At 53.3% G+C, this 15,911-nt stretch overlaps 1 protein-coding gene across 1 annotated transcript; it reads right to left on the bottom strand.

Moving 5' to 3' along the window:
* Positions 1-1,730: 1,730 nt before the first annotated feature.
* Positions 1,731-14,997, bottom strand: LOC141977374 (uncharacterized). The gene is made up of 7 exons (XM_074938831.1): positions 14,856-14,997; positions 13,714-13,790; positions 11,734-12,078; positions 10,840-11,190; positions 9,817-10,094; positions 5,797-5,917; positions 1,731-3,997 (listed from the first exon to the last, which is right to left on the bottom strand). Exons 2-7 carry the CDS (start codon positions 13,766-13,768, stop codon positions 3,303-3,305), a joined length of 1,845 nt encoding a protein of 614 aa, XP_074794932.1. The 5' UTR covers positions 13,769-13,790; positions 14,856-14,997; the 3' UTR covers positions 1,731-3,302.
* Between the last annotated feature and the right edge of the window lie 914 nt (positions 14,998-15,911).

The following is a 15,911-nucleotide window of genomic DNA, read 5'->3' as shown; positions in this document are numbered from 1 at the left end:
CTAAGAGAAGAGACGCCAGCTGGAGCCAGACAAACGGAAAGGGGAGGGCAAGGAAATCACAAGGCAGTGTAGCCCAGAAGGATGTTTACAGGGAGATCCCCCCAAGCATGAAGGAGAGCGCGGGGGTGTCATGTCACCAAGGGGCTTGTCTGGAAATGTACCAAGCGGGAGATCGAGGCTGGCAGCAAGGGCCGACCCAAGGTGGGAGTGCGAACGAGAAAGGAAAGTCGGGTGGGAATTGGCCGTGAAGGCCTGTCTGAGTGAAGAGAAGCAGCTGACGTTTGAGGAGCTGGAGAAGGGGGAACCAGTGCAGGGCTGCAAAGCAAAGAGAGGGGTGGCGCAGACAAAGCGGTGGGCTCAGGGAGCGATCTCGGCAGCAGCTTTATGAATGCCAGGATGGGCAGGGATGGTGTCCCTAGCCTCTCTTTGCCAGAAGCTGGGAATGGGTGACAGGATCATTTGATGATTCCCTGTTCTGTTCGTTCCCTCTGGGCCACCTGGCACTGGCCACTGTCAGAAGACAGGATCCTGGGCTAGATGGACCTTTGCTCTGACCCAATAGGGCCGTTCTTATGTTCTTATGCATCTGAGCAGGGCAGGATTGCATTTGTCACGGCTGGAGAAGGGAATGTCACAGCAATCGAGGTGTGAGCCAGGAGGAGTTTTAGCTCCGTGGATGGATGGGAAAGACTATTTCTAGGACCTCTATTTTGGCGGGGGGGGGGGGGGGTAATTGCATTTCTCAGGGTTTATTTTTAGCAATTTTGCAGTTCTCTGCAGAGGTCCAAAAATTGGACTTTGATTTTGTAAATACTCACTCCAAAGAGTAATGTCCGTTATATGCATTGCTCATTACAATAGTATATACTTGGGCTTGGCAGAATTCAACTAATAATATTGATGTTTGTTTTTAAGCCTTTTGTTCCATTTGTATCTATTTAAATTTCACAGTTGCGGGAAAGTATGAAGGGGGATCAGATCAGTAGCGTGGCTGGCGGGGAGCGGGGCAGTGGCCGCTCTCCCACCGAGCAGAAGTGACCATTGGGTCAGGCGGAGCTCCGGGTCTTCGGCGGCACTTCGGCGGCGGGTCCTTCACTCGCTCTGGTCTTCGGCAGCCCTGAAGGACCCTCCGCCAGCGAAATGCCGCCGAAGACCCGGAGCTCCGCCTGTTTTCTCCACCTGGCTATGCCACTGGATCAGATATTAAGTGTTGAATGACGGTAGATGCTGAGATTCAAAAAGTAAAAGCTTTATAACCATTAAAACACAAAAAGAAAAGGAGGACTTGTGGCACCTTAGAGACTAACCAATTTATTTGAGCATAAGCTTTCGTGAGCTACAGCTCACTTCAGCGGAATGCATCCGAGCTGTAGCTCACAAAAACTTATGCTCAAATAAATTGGTTAGTCTCTAAGGTGCCACAAGTCCTCCTTTTCTTTTTGCGAATACAGACTAACACGGCTGTTACTCTGAAACCTGTCATTAAAACACAAATTGTCAATATCCCATGTCAAAATACACCAAGTAAATAGCCTTCAATCAAACTTTGATAAGTTCTCAAGCAGTGTTTCTCTGACTCTGCCTGTCTGTACATTTTAGTTATTATCAATGGAAATATTTTTTCCTCCGTTTATAGATGTCCGGTGAAATTGATGCTTACTGACATTTACCAATAAAAACAAATCCTTCCATGCCTGCAATGAACAGTCTCTCTCTGGAACGTTTCCTAGTGCGCGTTTATTGTAGGACTGTTTCAAACAGCACTATGGCAAAGAACTCTAGTGTGCCCCAGCAGTGCCCACACAGAGAAATTAATGCACCACATGACCGAGCGGTTTAGAAACCACCCCCCTGCAGTCAGCGTTACCACTCGGGGTAGGTACAAGTAAAAGTTTCTGGTGTTTTGGCGGGATGCGTTGGATAAACACCACTGTGGTTTTGTATCAGTTCAAAGAGCGCAGTGACCGTCTCGGTTCACCCATGTAGTTGTTATTGCTCAATATGCTATACAATCTGTCCCCGCTTGTGTTTCGCTGTGGTATTCTGATACCTTTCCCAGACCTGAAGAAGAGCTCTGTGTTAACAGGGGGGCAGGTTGGAGAATTTTTGGTGGTGCCCGGAACAGGTCCAAGTCCCCGTCCCCCCTGCTTAAGGCTCTGGGAGGGAGTTTGGGCGCAGGCTCTAGGCTGGGGTAGGGGATTGGGGTGCAGGAGGGTGTGCAGGGTGCAGGCTCTGGGAGGGAGTTTGCGTGCGGGAGGGGGTGAGGGGTGTGGCGCTTACCTGGGGCAGCTCCTGTAAGTGACCCGCACCCCCTTCCGGCAGCAGTTCCTAGACCGGGGGGCGCAGGGGGTCTCCATGCGCTGTTGCCTGCAGGCACCGCCCCCACAGCTCCCAGTAGCCGCAGGGGCAGCATGGAGAGACCGTACCCCCACCCCCTGCCCAGGGGCCGCAGGAAAGGGATCCGGATTCGGAAGCAGCACAGAGTGGGGCGGGCGGGCAGGAAGCCACCTTGGACCCCTGCGCTGCTGGTGGTGGCGGCGGGGGCCGCTGGGCCCTTTTAAATCGCCCGGCAGCACGCAGGGTCAGGGGACGCACCAGAGGAGGCGTGCATGGGCAGCCGCCGGCACGGCCCGGGGAGAGACCTGGCCCTGAACTTTGGTGGAGCCAGGCCCCCGTGCTCTGCATATTGGTGGAGCAAGGGCACCACAGGCCCATCCAACTCGCCACCCCTGTCTGTGTAAGCTCCAAAGCTTGTCTCTCTCCCCAACAGAAATGGGTCCAATAAAAGCTATTCCCTTCCCCGCCTTGTCTCTCTAATAACCTGGAACCAACGCTGCAAACAACACCATTGTGTTGTCATTTTCTAAGATCGCTCTGGCTGTTCTCGTTAGCTATATAAATGGCCAACCCCTCTTTGAACCTTGCTCAACTCTTCGCCTTCATGACATCATGGGGTGGTGAGTTCCACACGCTGTGTGAAAAAGGAGCTCCTTTCTTCGATTTTAATTCCCAACCTTCACTTTTATTAAATGCCCCCTTGCTCTTGTGTTAGGGGACAGGGAAGACAGAAGCTCAGAAGCCAGGGGAAAGGGGGGGGGGGGCAAAAGGGGCAATGACGTTAAAGTCAGCTGGGTACGGGCCCTTGATCATTCTCATGGTCCTTCTCTAAACCCCCTCTAGTTCTGCCATGTCCTTTTAGAGATTTATATGAATATTTTCGGTATTATAACTTGAAGTTAGGGCTGGTTTCTGACTCCGCCTGGCTGCTTTTTCCTTGTGCAAGATTTTTGGGGAACAAGAGCTCAGCCAGGGAAATGACTCCCAAATTCTCGCTGTAATATTTCCTCCAGGAGAGGGAAGTCGTGCCGGCCATATTCAAAGCTAGACAGGAGAAAAACCTGCGGGGAAGTCACCCCTTCTCTCTGCAAGTGTTTCATGCAGGTGTCTCTGATTCCCTGCAGAATTCGCTCTTCATTATAGGTAGAAGGCTGATGCCTCCGGGCAGGAAGCAACTCCTGGTCCACCTTGGAGCGCACAAAATAAACCTTCTTCCCCGCTCGCTGGATCTTCCGGGCCAAGCCAGCATGGGTGGCTGTGAAGTGATGGGAGGAGAAGATAAGGAACGCATCGTATTGGCTCAAGCTGAAGAGATCAAGGTCTGTGTCTGATTGACGCTTTGTCGGCCCGAACCCCGGCAGGTCCCATATTGTAATATTGGGCTGTTTGGGAAGCCGGTAAGAAGTTGGTACCATTGTCGTCTCCACCACCCCGGTTTTAGCAGCACCTTCCTCTTCATCACCCAGGCCTCTAATGGCATTGACAAAGGATGATTTCCCAGCTCCCGTCTGCCCCAGGAGAGCGATCCTACACCTGGTCTTTTGTGATGACCCCCCATCCTCCTGCCACGCAGAGTCCACTTCGGAAAAATCACTTGCTTCAGAAGTGAACTTGTCGCTCCAGGAGTCCGCGCTATCCCCATCCGAGCCCAGCCGCTGGCCTTGGAAAAGGAAAAGAAACGTTTCAATTGCAGTTGGCTTTAAAAGTCCCTGTCAAACATGAAACTCTCAACTCTGATTTCAGCCTCCAGTGACGTTCCACAGGGGGCTGGCTGGGCTGTTCCCCACGCATGGCTGGGACGCTGCTGTGGGCTGCCCATTCGTGATTCCCTTGGGGGTCATTGCCAGCCTCTGTCATTTACAGCATCCGTTAGGCAGGGCTTGGAAACATCCAGTACATGCCCATATCTGTACCTGCCCCTACCGGAAGCTGCTCGCTTGTTCTCCAGAATCACGGCTTTCCTTTTTTAAAGTAACTCTCTAAGTGTTATGCTTGTGAAGAGAATCTCAGAATGATGAGTCGAGGGTAACGAATGCAGAGATGAGTCTACAGATAACCTGGGGCAATAGATGTGAGAGGAAGAACTCCCTGAGTGTTACTGATGCAGCGCTTGCCTGAGTCTGCAGAGAGCCTGAGACCATCACTGGGATAGCAGGGGGCTGCAGGTCAGGATCAAGGGTCACTGGCAGGGCTGTGGGGGTGGGGAGCTCAGGGCTGGGGTGGCAGGGGCTGCAGGTCAGGACTCAGCTGTGTCTCTGCCTTTTTTAGTGTCTCCTCCCCTTGCCTTCCGCACTCACAAGTTGGACTTACAATGGAAGTGACATTTTACCATAGATCACACCCCATCCACAGCCCAGGGTGGCCAGGAGACAGCGTGTGTGTGTGGGGTGGAGGGGGGGTTGGGGAGGGTGGCTGGAATGTGTGTGGCGGGGACACAGCAGCATTTCCCGTCCCAGCCACCAGCAGACCCACTTGATGCTTTTATCTCCGCTCCAGCCTCTGTGGGGAAAGCTATTTTCAGCCTTCTGAGCTCGCCCATGACTGTCTGCCTGGGCTGAGGAGCTCGCCCCGAACTGCAGTTCCTGGGGGCCTTATTGGAAATCCTGGGAGGTGGGCGGGCCCTTCTCCCGTTCCTGGGGGGACAAGAAACTTACAAACGGAACCAAGAGCCAGGACCTGGTCTATAGGTGGCTCCCACCCATTCAGCTGGCTGTGATGGTCAGGAATCAGGGCCTGCAGCAGAGCTGGTCTCTGGGCAACCTAACGAGCACAGCCTGGAGTGGGCTCCCTAATTGGCTACTCCGCCTGATTAGCTGGAAGAGTCAGCAGACCGGCTCTGGAGAAGCAGCAGTTTGGGGGCTGCTCAAAGCATTTGCCCACGGCTGTGATGATGGTGCCTGCTTGTTCCCAGCCTTGGATCCTGCTCTGCTTCTGCCTTGCTCCTCTCCAGGTAACCTGGCTCGACCCGCAGCCCCAGTTCCCGATTTCTGACGTGGAGTAACGCACAAGCAAACCAGCCCCTGACTTTGTATTAGAGTCCAAACACAGAGCGGGGGCCCCTGTAGCACTGGGCACTGCACACCCTGACCGAAATCAAGGCTGCATATTGTTGGATGCTGCACAGATGCCAACCAAAATCTGGGGCCCCACGGCGCCGGGTGCTGCACAAACCCAGAGAGAGACATTCCCCTGCCCCTAAGAGCGCCCAATCTCTTTAACATCTTCATTCTGCTCTGGAAGAAGGGAGCAACTTGTTAGTGACATGCCTAGATATGAAATTGGGAAGACAGCAAACACGTGTGAGAAATAATCCACAGAGAGCTAGAGCGCTAAATAATGGGAGGTCTATGAAATAAAACCTTTTCAATTAGTTTTTTTGAATTAGTTTTTTAGAATCATTCTTTTGAATTAGTTTTCCTTCTTCTGTGAAAATAGCACGGCTTACAAGTGGGACTTTACCTTTCTTGCTAGGCTTCCGGGCAATATTTCTGGGAACCTTTTCCCTTGCAGGAGACTTTCCACGAGAGAATTTTGGCTGTTTAGGCTTCTCCCATGCGCGTCGTTCATCCCAGGCTGGTGTCTAGAAAAGATGGACATTGGAGTGAATAGAACGGGTGCGTTTACACTGCAATCGGCACAACTCTGATTGAACTAGCTTGTTTAAAATAGAGGCGTGACTGCAGGGGTACGGGCAGCGTCTCAGGCTAGCTGCCCCAGGACGTGTCTAGGATCTCGGACGGGATTGTACCCGGGGGCTACGGCTTGCGTCTCCATGGCCCCGCTGCGAGGGGCTGGCTGGATCGGAGCCGGCATGTGCACCTCTGCCCACGCTGGGAATGATACGTCCCAGCTGCAATGTGGATGAACTCTCTGCATCACCTCTGCTGGGCTAACAGGAGTGAAGGTAGGAAAGACATAAAACCGTATCCTCCGCCTGAAGGCCTTGGCGAAATCCTTGGGGCAGGTGAGCAAGGCAAGGCTGGGAAGCCATAAGCTGAAGCAAGCTCCTGGTGCCCCGTTTCTTCAAAATCTCAACAGGGAGGGAAGCAGGAGCCCCTTTTCTCCTCCTTTGGGCCTGGCTGCAGATGGCTTCTGGCTGCGCTGGGGAGGCCTAATCCAACAGGCTGGTGTTTACCGGGTGCGTTACTGTCTCGGCACAGGCTGGGTGGGGCCGGTAAGGACTAAGGTGGCCGGTTCTTCGTGCCAGCGGGCCCCCCGCCCCGTCTCTTCACCTCAGCTTCACTCCTCTGACTGCCTGTTGCCCTCGGCACCCCTGTACCCCCCTTGCCTCTTCCCCTGTGCTAATGCAACGCGCCTCGTTTCCGGCCCTCCCATTGCTCGCTCTGCTTGTGCGTTCTCCCCCTTCCCCGACCGTGTCTATTTACACAATAGTCTCATTGTTTCCTTGCCCTCCCCCGTCCGTCTGGCTGTCTCCAGCTGGCGTCTCTTGGCTTGTGCCTAGACTAGAAGCTCTTTGCGGCAGGGACTCTTTGTTCTGTGTTCGTGCAGCGCCTGGTGCACTGGGGTCCTGGGTCAGGATAGGGGTGCCTGGGCACTACCGCGATACACCTAATAAAGGACACTTATAATGTACAGCGCCCAGTGCAGTGGGGTCCTGCACCAGGCTAGGGGCGTGTGGGTGCTACCATAATACACCTAATAAAGGGCACTAATAATATACAGTGCCTAGCACAGTGGGGTCCCGGGCCAGGTTAGGGGTGCTACCGTAATGCACCTAATAAACAATAGGTTTTTATCATTAGGGGTTAGACTTGATGACCTTTGTGGTCCCTTCTAACCCTGTGGGTCTATGAGTCTATTATTATTATTTATTATCACAACATTTCACTTTTCTGCTGTAATTTTCTAAACAAAACAAATTCAATTCAAACCAACTATGTTCATTCTCAAAATGTTGATTTGTTTCCCTTTTTTTAATTTTAAGGGAGTGGGTTTTTTTCCCTTTTTTGGCTCTTCCCCCCCCCCTTTTGGCATTGGATAAAGGCAGGGAAAGGTTTTTTAAAAGTATGATAAAGTGAAGGAAAACCTGCTTCTCCCACCTTTCTAGTGTTTTCCAGCTAGAACCTGGAAAACAGTAAGAAAGGGATTGAAAATGTACTTTTTCCACACTAAAAGAAAAGGAGGACTTGTGGCACCTTAAAGACTAACAAATTTATTTGAGCATCAGCTTTCGTGAGCTACAGCTCACTGCATCGGATGCATTCACACTGTTTACCAACTTTTGCCAATTGGAAAAGGGGAAAACAAAGGGGGGGGGTTAAAGTGGCTGGAAAACCAAAAATGGGGAAAACGTGTGGTTTTTCAAAATCATTTTCAGCACAAAAAAAATATGGTTTCCAAAACCCTTATTTTTTAACCTGGAAATTTTTAAAAACTGGAAAACTTTCACCAAAAACCCATTTTTCATCATAAAAATGTTTCAACGGTACCATTTTGACCAGCTCTAATTAGACTTCACCTTGACCAGAGGCGGATTAAGATTTCATGGGGCCCTGAGCTCTTCCACTTGCAGTCCCCCCCCTCCGTTCCGCCCCTCCCCCCCACTGCCCCGCCCTGTTCCACACACGGTCAGCCCCATTCTCCCCCCCACTGCGGCCACACAACATTGCTCCTTTCTGCTCCCCCCACCCCATGGCCCCGAGACTGGAGAAGCTCTGTCCCCCTCCCCTGCCATAGCCCTGAGGCTGCAGCAGGGAGCTGGAGTCCCGGGGGCCCTAGGCGTAGTTTGACTGCTATATCTCGGGGGACAACTCGCGCCCATGCAGGCTGAAGCCAGTCCCCTGGGTTCACTGGCTCTCTCCCCCAGCCTACAGTGGTACCTGGGCTGCCGGTGCTGTGGAGGGGACAGGACTGCTCTGGGGCTGCTCCAGTTACCTCCTCGCTGGGGCTGCTGCTGCCCAGGGAATGCCACATGCTGGGCTCCTGGTTTCCCCCACCCATTCCCCATCCCCTTCTCCTCTCCTCACCCCACCTCCCTTTGCTATGCCCCCCCTTCCCCGTGGGCACTCAGGGTTGTAGAGGAAACAGACGGGAACTAAGGAGGTGGCATCCAGCTGCTAAGGCAGGGCCCTCCACTGCTTCCTTCCCCTCCGCTCCCTGGGAGCCAAAACATGCGGGGGGGGAGCGTTCACAGAAATTGGTGGGGGAGTTGCATGTGACCCCCCCCCCACATGCCTTGCCTCTGTTGGGAGGGAAATGCCCCCCCGCACCCTCCTAAGCTACACCTATGCCCGGGGCTGCAGCTGGGGTCCAGGTACTGCGGCTTCTCCTGCAGGGGAGCAGGGTCAGAGCACAGGGGCCCCATTTTTCCGGGGCTCCCCAATTGGCCAGGGCGCCTGGGCACAGGCCCCATCGACCCAGTGGCTAATCCACTACTGATCTTGACAGGTCAAAAGGAATGGATCACAGAACTAAAAATGAGTGGCTGTTTAGAAGCAAGTGGTCATGACTTGGTCACATTTGTCATGTGCAATCAGAATAAAGTCCCAACCGGTAATATAGATACAGGGTGTTTTAACAGGGCCAGTTTCTGAAAACAATTACAATATGTATCAGCTGGGAGAAAGAATGTAAAGAGAAAACTGTGAATGATAATTAGGAATGGTTTAAGAACATTTTACTAGATGCCCAGAAAACTACAATCCCAGATGAGAAAGAGTTTAAAAAACCAGCCTGCTTAGAGATGAAGTGAAAACCGCTTCAAACAATAATATGTAACAACTGGAAGAAAGGGGAAGTTGATAGCAATGACTATAAATTAGAAGCTAGGCATTGTAGAAAATTGATGAGGGAAGCAAATGGACACAAGGAGAAATGTACAGCCTCCAGAATTAAGGTAATAAGAATAAGATCACAGTCTATAAATACCTACATGGGGAATAGAAAATTTATAACAGAGGGCTCTTCAGTCAAGCAGAGAAAGGTTTAACATGATACAATGGGTGGAAATTGAAGCTAGACAAACTCAGACTGGAAATAAGGTTTAACTGTGAGAGTAATTAATCACTGGAACAAATTACCAGGGATTGTGGTGAATTCTCCATGACTGGCAATTTTAAAATCAAGATTGGATGTTTTTCTAAAGGATCTTATTGGGGCAGTTCTCTGGTCTGCGTTATCCAGGAGGTCAGACCAGAAGATCAGATTTGTCCGCTCTGTCCCGAATCTATGCATTCCTGAGCAATTATAAACTCCTCACAGTCCATCCAGGTGCGGGGTACCTGCACCCTGACATTTGGTGTCAGAAAACTATCAGCCTTAAAAATTCTGGTGGAGAAGGGGAGGCAGGGAATTTTTTTTCTTTGTGTCTGGAGACTGCTGAGTGCAAATGTAATTAAACAGAGGGATTTCAAACAGGCAAAAGAAAAATGCTCAAAGCGGCGTAAACCCTCCCCACATCTGTAACGAAGACGCCTTCCAATAGACACACCAAGGAAAGAAAAATGTTTTGAAACTCACCTGCCAGGAATCTCGAGTCTGTTTGGTATCATCCACTCTTATGTCCCACAAGAAATATGCTTCCGGCTGCGCTCTTCCCTCTACGTTGTCATTTTTCTCCTCATAGTCATCAGACAGACGGATGTCTGTCTGTTCAGCCTCCAATTGAAAGGCGTGTTTGGATGGCCTCAGTTTCCATCGGACAGGAAGACGATGCATTTTAATGATGATAAGCATTACCAACAGGGAAAGAGCAAGAAGAAGAAGAGGTGCCCAAAAGAACCAGACACACCTGGTGCCTGTAAGAAATGGGGGGTGGGAGGGAAGAAAAATCCACAAAACCCAGAATGCTTCTGTGAGCACAGCAGGGTCCCAGGAAACGCCCCCCAAGAGGGGTTGGGAATTTCAGACACCTTTCCCACTGCCACGAGTCCAGGGGATCACCAATATTGTCAGAGCTGCACAGAGAGGTCATCTCTTGGACACCTCTCCTCCCATTTGCCCGTAGGGTTCCCACCTTAGTAATTGCTGGTAACCAGACCCGCGAGGAAGCCACGCCCCCTTCTTCATCTCTTCCCACCAAGGCCCCACCCCGTTGCTTGCTCCTCTCCCCACATTGCTCGCTGGATCGTCTCAAGGGGCCCACCAGCAGGTAGGAGGTGGCCTTGGTTGAGCAGGGGCTGGGGTGGGGTAATGACCCGGTGCCTCCCTCCACCCCGCGGTAACTGGACTTTTGGTTTGGGTGCCACTGAGGGTTGCCAGGTCCCAGAAAACCACCCAGACAGAGAAGCCAAAAACCAGACTACCTGGGTAAAAACAACCCTATTTGCCTGTGCTTGGGCCCTCTGACCTCTTCCCCTTTGCTACCACTGAGATTCACCAGCGATCGCCTTGGCCCCCCATGTACCATCTTGCTGAGCCGTCCGACTCCGCTCCCCAGTGGGTTACGGTGATGTGATAACCCACTGCCACGTGGAGCAGTTCCTAGCGGCCCAGCTGCCCTGACCTTGGGACTTGTGCGGTTCCCTGTAAGAGGAGCCCTACCCTTCTCCACGGTAACTCTCATCTGCATGGAAAACCTGCCCAGTTCGGGCTTGACGTGGCAGGTGTAGACCCCGTCATCTGACAGCCGGACATTCTTGAGTCTCAGGGATGCGATTCCCTCATGGAACCTCTCCGGATACAGCTGGGTCCGGCCCCAGTAAGCCTTATTCTGTCTCAGCATCTGGTCCCTCCCATTATCGTACGTGTGAACCAGGAGATCCCGTCCCTCCGCTGTTTCTTTCTTCCAGGCGATGTTCAACAGCCGGAGGTTTCGCTCAGGTTCGAAGGAGCAGCTGAGGGTGACGTCCTCCCCTTCCTGAACTACAATGGGCGACTCTCGTTGTCTTGCCCCTTAAAGAGAAAAATCAATATTTTTTTGTGGAATTTTTCAGACACCAACCAGTGGCTCATGCACACACAACATGCATACGCTGTAGTCTAAAAGGTAACCACAACACAACGCTTCTCTGTTAATGTTTCCTCAGGGAAGTAGCCTGCCCCCATCTTCCATTCCACCCCAAAATCTGTAACTGCCAAACCTGAGTGGATTCGCAGAAGGGGAGATGGTGGTTATTACTGGAGTTAGTGATGGAGGGTGCCAGAGAAGCTTTGGTATCAAAGCCATGGATGCACCAAGACAGCGTGAGAGGATTTCCAAAGGGATTCAGGTGCCTACAGATGCAGAGAGGTGCTTTTGAGAATCCCTCTACGTGCCTAAATCCCTCGACTTCAATGGGAATTAAGCAACAAAAAATGGGAAAAAAAATTTTTGGGGGGGTGACAATTTGCATTTAGTTGAAAAGCTGTTTTCCACCCAACAAACGTTTGGACAGCATCATTTCGACCAGCTGTAGCCTCAGAGGCCAGCAAAGCCCATTGTAGGAGGCGACATACTCAGCACTGTCAGCGACATCTCCTCAGACCATGGGCCCAGCTCAGAGTTGACGAAGCAGCTATAAGACCCCTCGTCCTGAATGTGAACATCCCTCAGTCTCAGGGATGCGTCCCCTCTGGCGAATCCTTCTGGATCCAGCTGCGTCCGCCCCCTGTAAGCCTCAGATTGTTTCTCTGTTCCCAAAGAGTAGCTGTGGACCAGCAGGTCTGGTCCTTCGGCTCTTGGCTTCTTCCAGGTGACGTTCACTTGTTGATTTGCTGCCAAGCCGAGTGTGGGAAAGGTGCAGCTCAGGGTAATGTCCTCGCCGCACTGAGCTGTGATGGGTGACTGTGCCACAATGACCCCTGAAAGGAAAGCAAGGGTCGGTATTAGAGTGTTAAAATGACAAGCTATCTCTTTAATGGGTAAGAGGTTTCCGGGTCCCACTCAAAAGTTGGGGGTCTGCAGGGAAGTGTGCGATTATCAGTCTGGCTGCAAAGAGCCAGCCTAGAGTAAGGTGGGCTGAGTTATGCCTCTCTGCCCTAGGAGCAGCCTGCTTTGTCTCTCTCTGGTTCTTCTGTGTTCTTCTGTGTTAGGGTTCTGGATTCTTAAGAAATAAGTTTGTGTTATGTCATAATCTTTCCGTAAGTGGATTTGAAGTTTGTTTCTAACTTCTCTAGTTGTAATATGTCAACATAACATCTTTCACTTTCAGATCCAGTCTCTCTCTGCCTGTACATTTTTCAGCCCTGATTCCCATTGACACTGAAGCTGCTTTGTGCCACTCTGACTGCATGAAGGGATCTGAAGGTGGGTGAAAATTATAGGGCCAGTGTGGGGCTCAGGGGAACCAAGAATCAGAAGCATAGATGTTAAAGCCAGAATGGACCATTATGACCATCGGCACAACACAGGCCAGAGAGACTCATTTCCTGGCCTGCTTTTGCTAGGCTAAACAAGCCTTTCCAGTCTCCTCTCATATGATCCGCTCTCCATTCCTCTGATCATCCTAGCAGCCCTTCTCTGCACCTGGCCCAGTCCGGATTCATCTTCCCTGAGCAGAATTGGACACGGTTTTCCAGATGAGGTCTCCGCAGTGCCTCATACGCTAGCATGAATATTTCTCCCAGAGTGTGACAAGGGCAGCGGAAGCAGGGGAGTACAGGGGCAGGGGAAGAAAACCAGTCACAGCTCCAGGCCAGAGGTAAAATGTCTCCAAATCCAGACGGGACAAACGTCCTAACATTTTGTTAATGCTAGGGTGGCCATATTTTCCCAAAGGGAAAACAGGACACCACATGGGGCTGGCCCAAGGCCCCCCACCGCCCACCCGCGTGGGGCCAGCCTGAGGCCTCCCTCAACCCCCTGCACGCGGGGCCAGCCCAAGACCCCCTGTCACCCGCTCATGTGGGGCTGGCCTGGCCCAAGCCGCTCTCCCAAGCGCTCCCTCCCATGCAGGGCTGGCATTGCCACTCGTCCCCCCTCCCCACACCTTCCTCCGCCCCCTGCTAGGGGTCGCTCCCCACCTTTTTGACACAACTGTGCATTTGTGCATTTTGCTTTTGCCAACTGAGCCAGGACAGGACTTAAAAATGGGACTCTCTCAGCCAAAGCGGGACGTGTGGTCACCCTCGTTAATGCAGAGTTAAGGATGCCCAGTCATAGCTCCTGTCTTACCAGAATGTCAAGTTCAAAAAAACTGAGGCTTCTGAAAACCAGGAAATACTGAGATACGGTCAACACCCCTGTAACCTTAACTCTGCCCCCCTGGAGTTGGCACAGCAAGAGAATGATCGGTGTGCGCGCTACTTGCCTTCAAAGGGTGGGGCGTAGCTGCACTGAATGGTGGAGGGACTAGTTGGAGCCGCGTGGGAGAGCGGTGAGCGTGATGTGCGGGAGATCTGGGACTGAGCCTCTCCCCGGGTGTGATCCAAAGACTGAGGCGCACGTGTCCGAGCCTGCGTCATTACAATCAGAACTGTACTGAACCGGGGACTTACCGTAGAGGGTCCACAGAGCGAGCGAGTGAAGCGATAACGTGGGGCCGGTTCCCATTACGCTGAAGGCTGTCGGACATCTGCAAGAGAAGGAGCAACATGCTCTGAATGGCTGGATCCTGCCCCAAATGCCTGTTTGAACGCTGACGACCCGATTCTCAGCTCGGCTCAGCAGGGTCCTAGCGAAATGTCTCTACAAACCTAGGGTAAACTAATAGAGACTGAAGCGAGGTCTAGGCTACAAACTTACATCGCTATAACCGCCTCGCTCAGGGGTGTGAAACATCCCCCCCCCCGAGCCATGCAGTTACACCGACTGGCCCGCTGGTGCGGAGCAACGTTCCGGGCGGGGGGCACAGTGGGCCAGGGCCAGCCCCCACAGGGATGGAGGGGAAGCGACACCCAGCCCCGCTCTGCCCCCATCTCAGCTTCAGGCCCACCCCCAGCCTCAGCCCCTGGCTGCGGCCCTGCTACCGGGCCCCAGCCTCGGCCCCCTTACCCCATCCACATCCTCCCCACCCCGGAAGTGTGGCCATGTTCCCAGCCCTGGTTCGGGGCGGGAGGGCGACGGGTAAGTGGGGGATGTGACCCTGAAAAGTTTGGGGACCACTGGTTTAGAAACATACTGGGGATTCAGGGCTTCTCCCCCTCCCTTCTGCCTAGCCACAAAAGCCTTCCCCCATCGCCACGTGTTGCTCGGCACCATCATCCCACGAAGGCTGGGGTCCCCCTGACTAAATCCGCGGGCCACATGCAGCTGTTAGGGCCGGGACTCCGTTAGATCAGCAGAGATCGGTTCTGTCTAGAGCGATTAACGTGCAGTTCCGTGTTTAGCAGCCATTTTCGAGGTGCCACTCGGCAGGCCTTCGAAACGTACTCTGGAGAAAATCCCAGCAACAAATCAGCCCCAGGCGGGAGGGGAATCTCTTACCTTCCACCCCAAAGGCATCAAACCCTCCGATCTTCTCGGTGTGCTGGGGGAAAGGGAATAATTCCTGTTCGTTCCCCGGCACCCGCCCCATCTCTCCCCCCTACGAGAGCAGTCTCTGATTAACAGGGAAAGTGAAAGTAAACAAGCAACCGCTTATTGAAACAGCACAAAATTCAGGCCGCAGCCAGATAATGTAGCTAAAGGAGGCACAGACCTGGAACGTGCGTCCCGAACGCCACAGAAGGATGAAGCCCTAATGTTTGCGGACGGCGCTTTATGGATTCAGGACAGGAACCTCGAGGCCTTGTCTACACACACAGAAGTTACATGTCTTCAGCTGATTTATTTCAGTTGCTTCTTAAATGCTTTAAGAAGAAATAAGAGGGTCCAGGCAAGGGTTTACACTCAATCAGTTAACTCGTTTTAACAAAGAAACGTGAAAGTTAAACCACTTCAGCTCTGTTTCATCCCCGTAAAATTGTTGCCCAGATGTTCCGAAAAGTTCCCCTGGCACACAGCAGCCTTGATCTCACAGACTCAAGACAAGCAGAGCTGGCAGCGCTCAGTGCTTGGGTGGGACATCAGAAAATTTAAGGTGGCTCCAGGGTGTGGGGTCGGTGACTCAGTAGGGGGCGCTCTCCCCTTGCAGTCAGTGCAATGAACCAGGGCAACACTAGAGGCGCTGTGCTGTGGGGGGCACGCTCCTGCGGCAGGCAGGGCTGGTCCTAATGCCCCAGAAAGGCACTAGGGGGCGCTGTGCTGCAAGGGGGCGGGGTGGGGGCTCTCCTTGGCTGTCAGGGCTGGTGCCGGTGCCCCAGGGCGGCACTAGGGGGCGCTGTGCTGCAAGGGGGCGGGGTGGGGGTTCTCCCCTGGCTGTCAGGGCTGGTGCCGGTGCCCCAGGACGGCACTAGGGGGCGCTCTGCTGCATGGGGGCGGGGTGGGGCTCTCCCCTGGCTGTCAGGGCTGGCCCCAATGCCCCAGGGAGGCACTAGGGGGCGCTGTGCTGCAAGGGGGCGGGGTGGGGGCTCTCCCCGGCTGTCAGGGCTGGCCCCAATGCCCCGGGGTGGCGCTAGGGGGCGCTGTGCTTCATGGGGGCGGGGTGGGGGCTCTCCCCTGGCTGTCAGGGCTGGCCCCGATGCCCCAGGGCGGCACTAGGGGGCGCTGTGCTGCAAGGGGGCGGGGTGGGGGTTCTCCCCGGCTGTCAGGGCTGGCCCCAATGCCCCGGGGCGGCGCTAGGGGGCGCTGTGCTGCAAGGGGGTAGGGTTGGGGG

Source organism: Natator depressus, chromosome 24 (genome assembly GCF_965152275.1).
Source record: "Natator depressus isolate rNatDep1 chromosome 24, rNatDep2.hap1, whole genome shotgun sequence".
In the NCBI taxonomy this organism is placed as follows: domain Eukaryota; kingdom Metazoa; phylum Chordata; order Testudines; family Cheloniidae; genus Natator; species Natator depressus.
This window is presented reverse-complemented; position numbering and strand designations above follow the sequence as displayed.

Bases quoted from the DNA above. Each gene is read 5' to 3' on its own strand.
- LOC141977374 (XM_074938831.1), bottom strand. From the start codon at position 13,768: ATGGGAACCGGCCCCACGTTATCGCTTCACTCGCTCGCTCTGTGGACC. The intron at 11,191-11,733 runs GTATGTCGCCTC...TTTCTCTTTAAG, and splicing joins GATGTCGCTGACAGTGCTGA to GGGCAAGACAACGAGAGTCG. The intron at 3,998-5,796 runs GTAAAGTCCCAC...TCCTTTTCCAAG, and splicing joins CCGGAAGCCTAGCAAGAAAG to GCCAGCGGCTGGGCTCGGAT.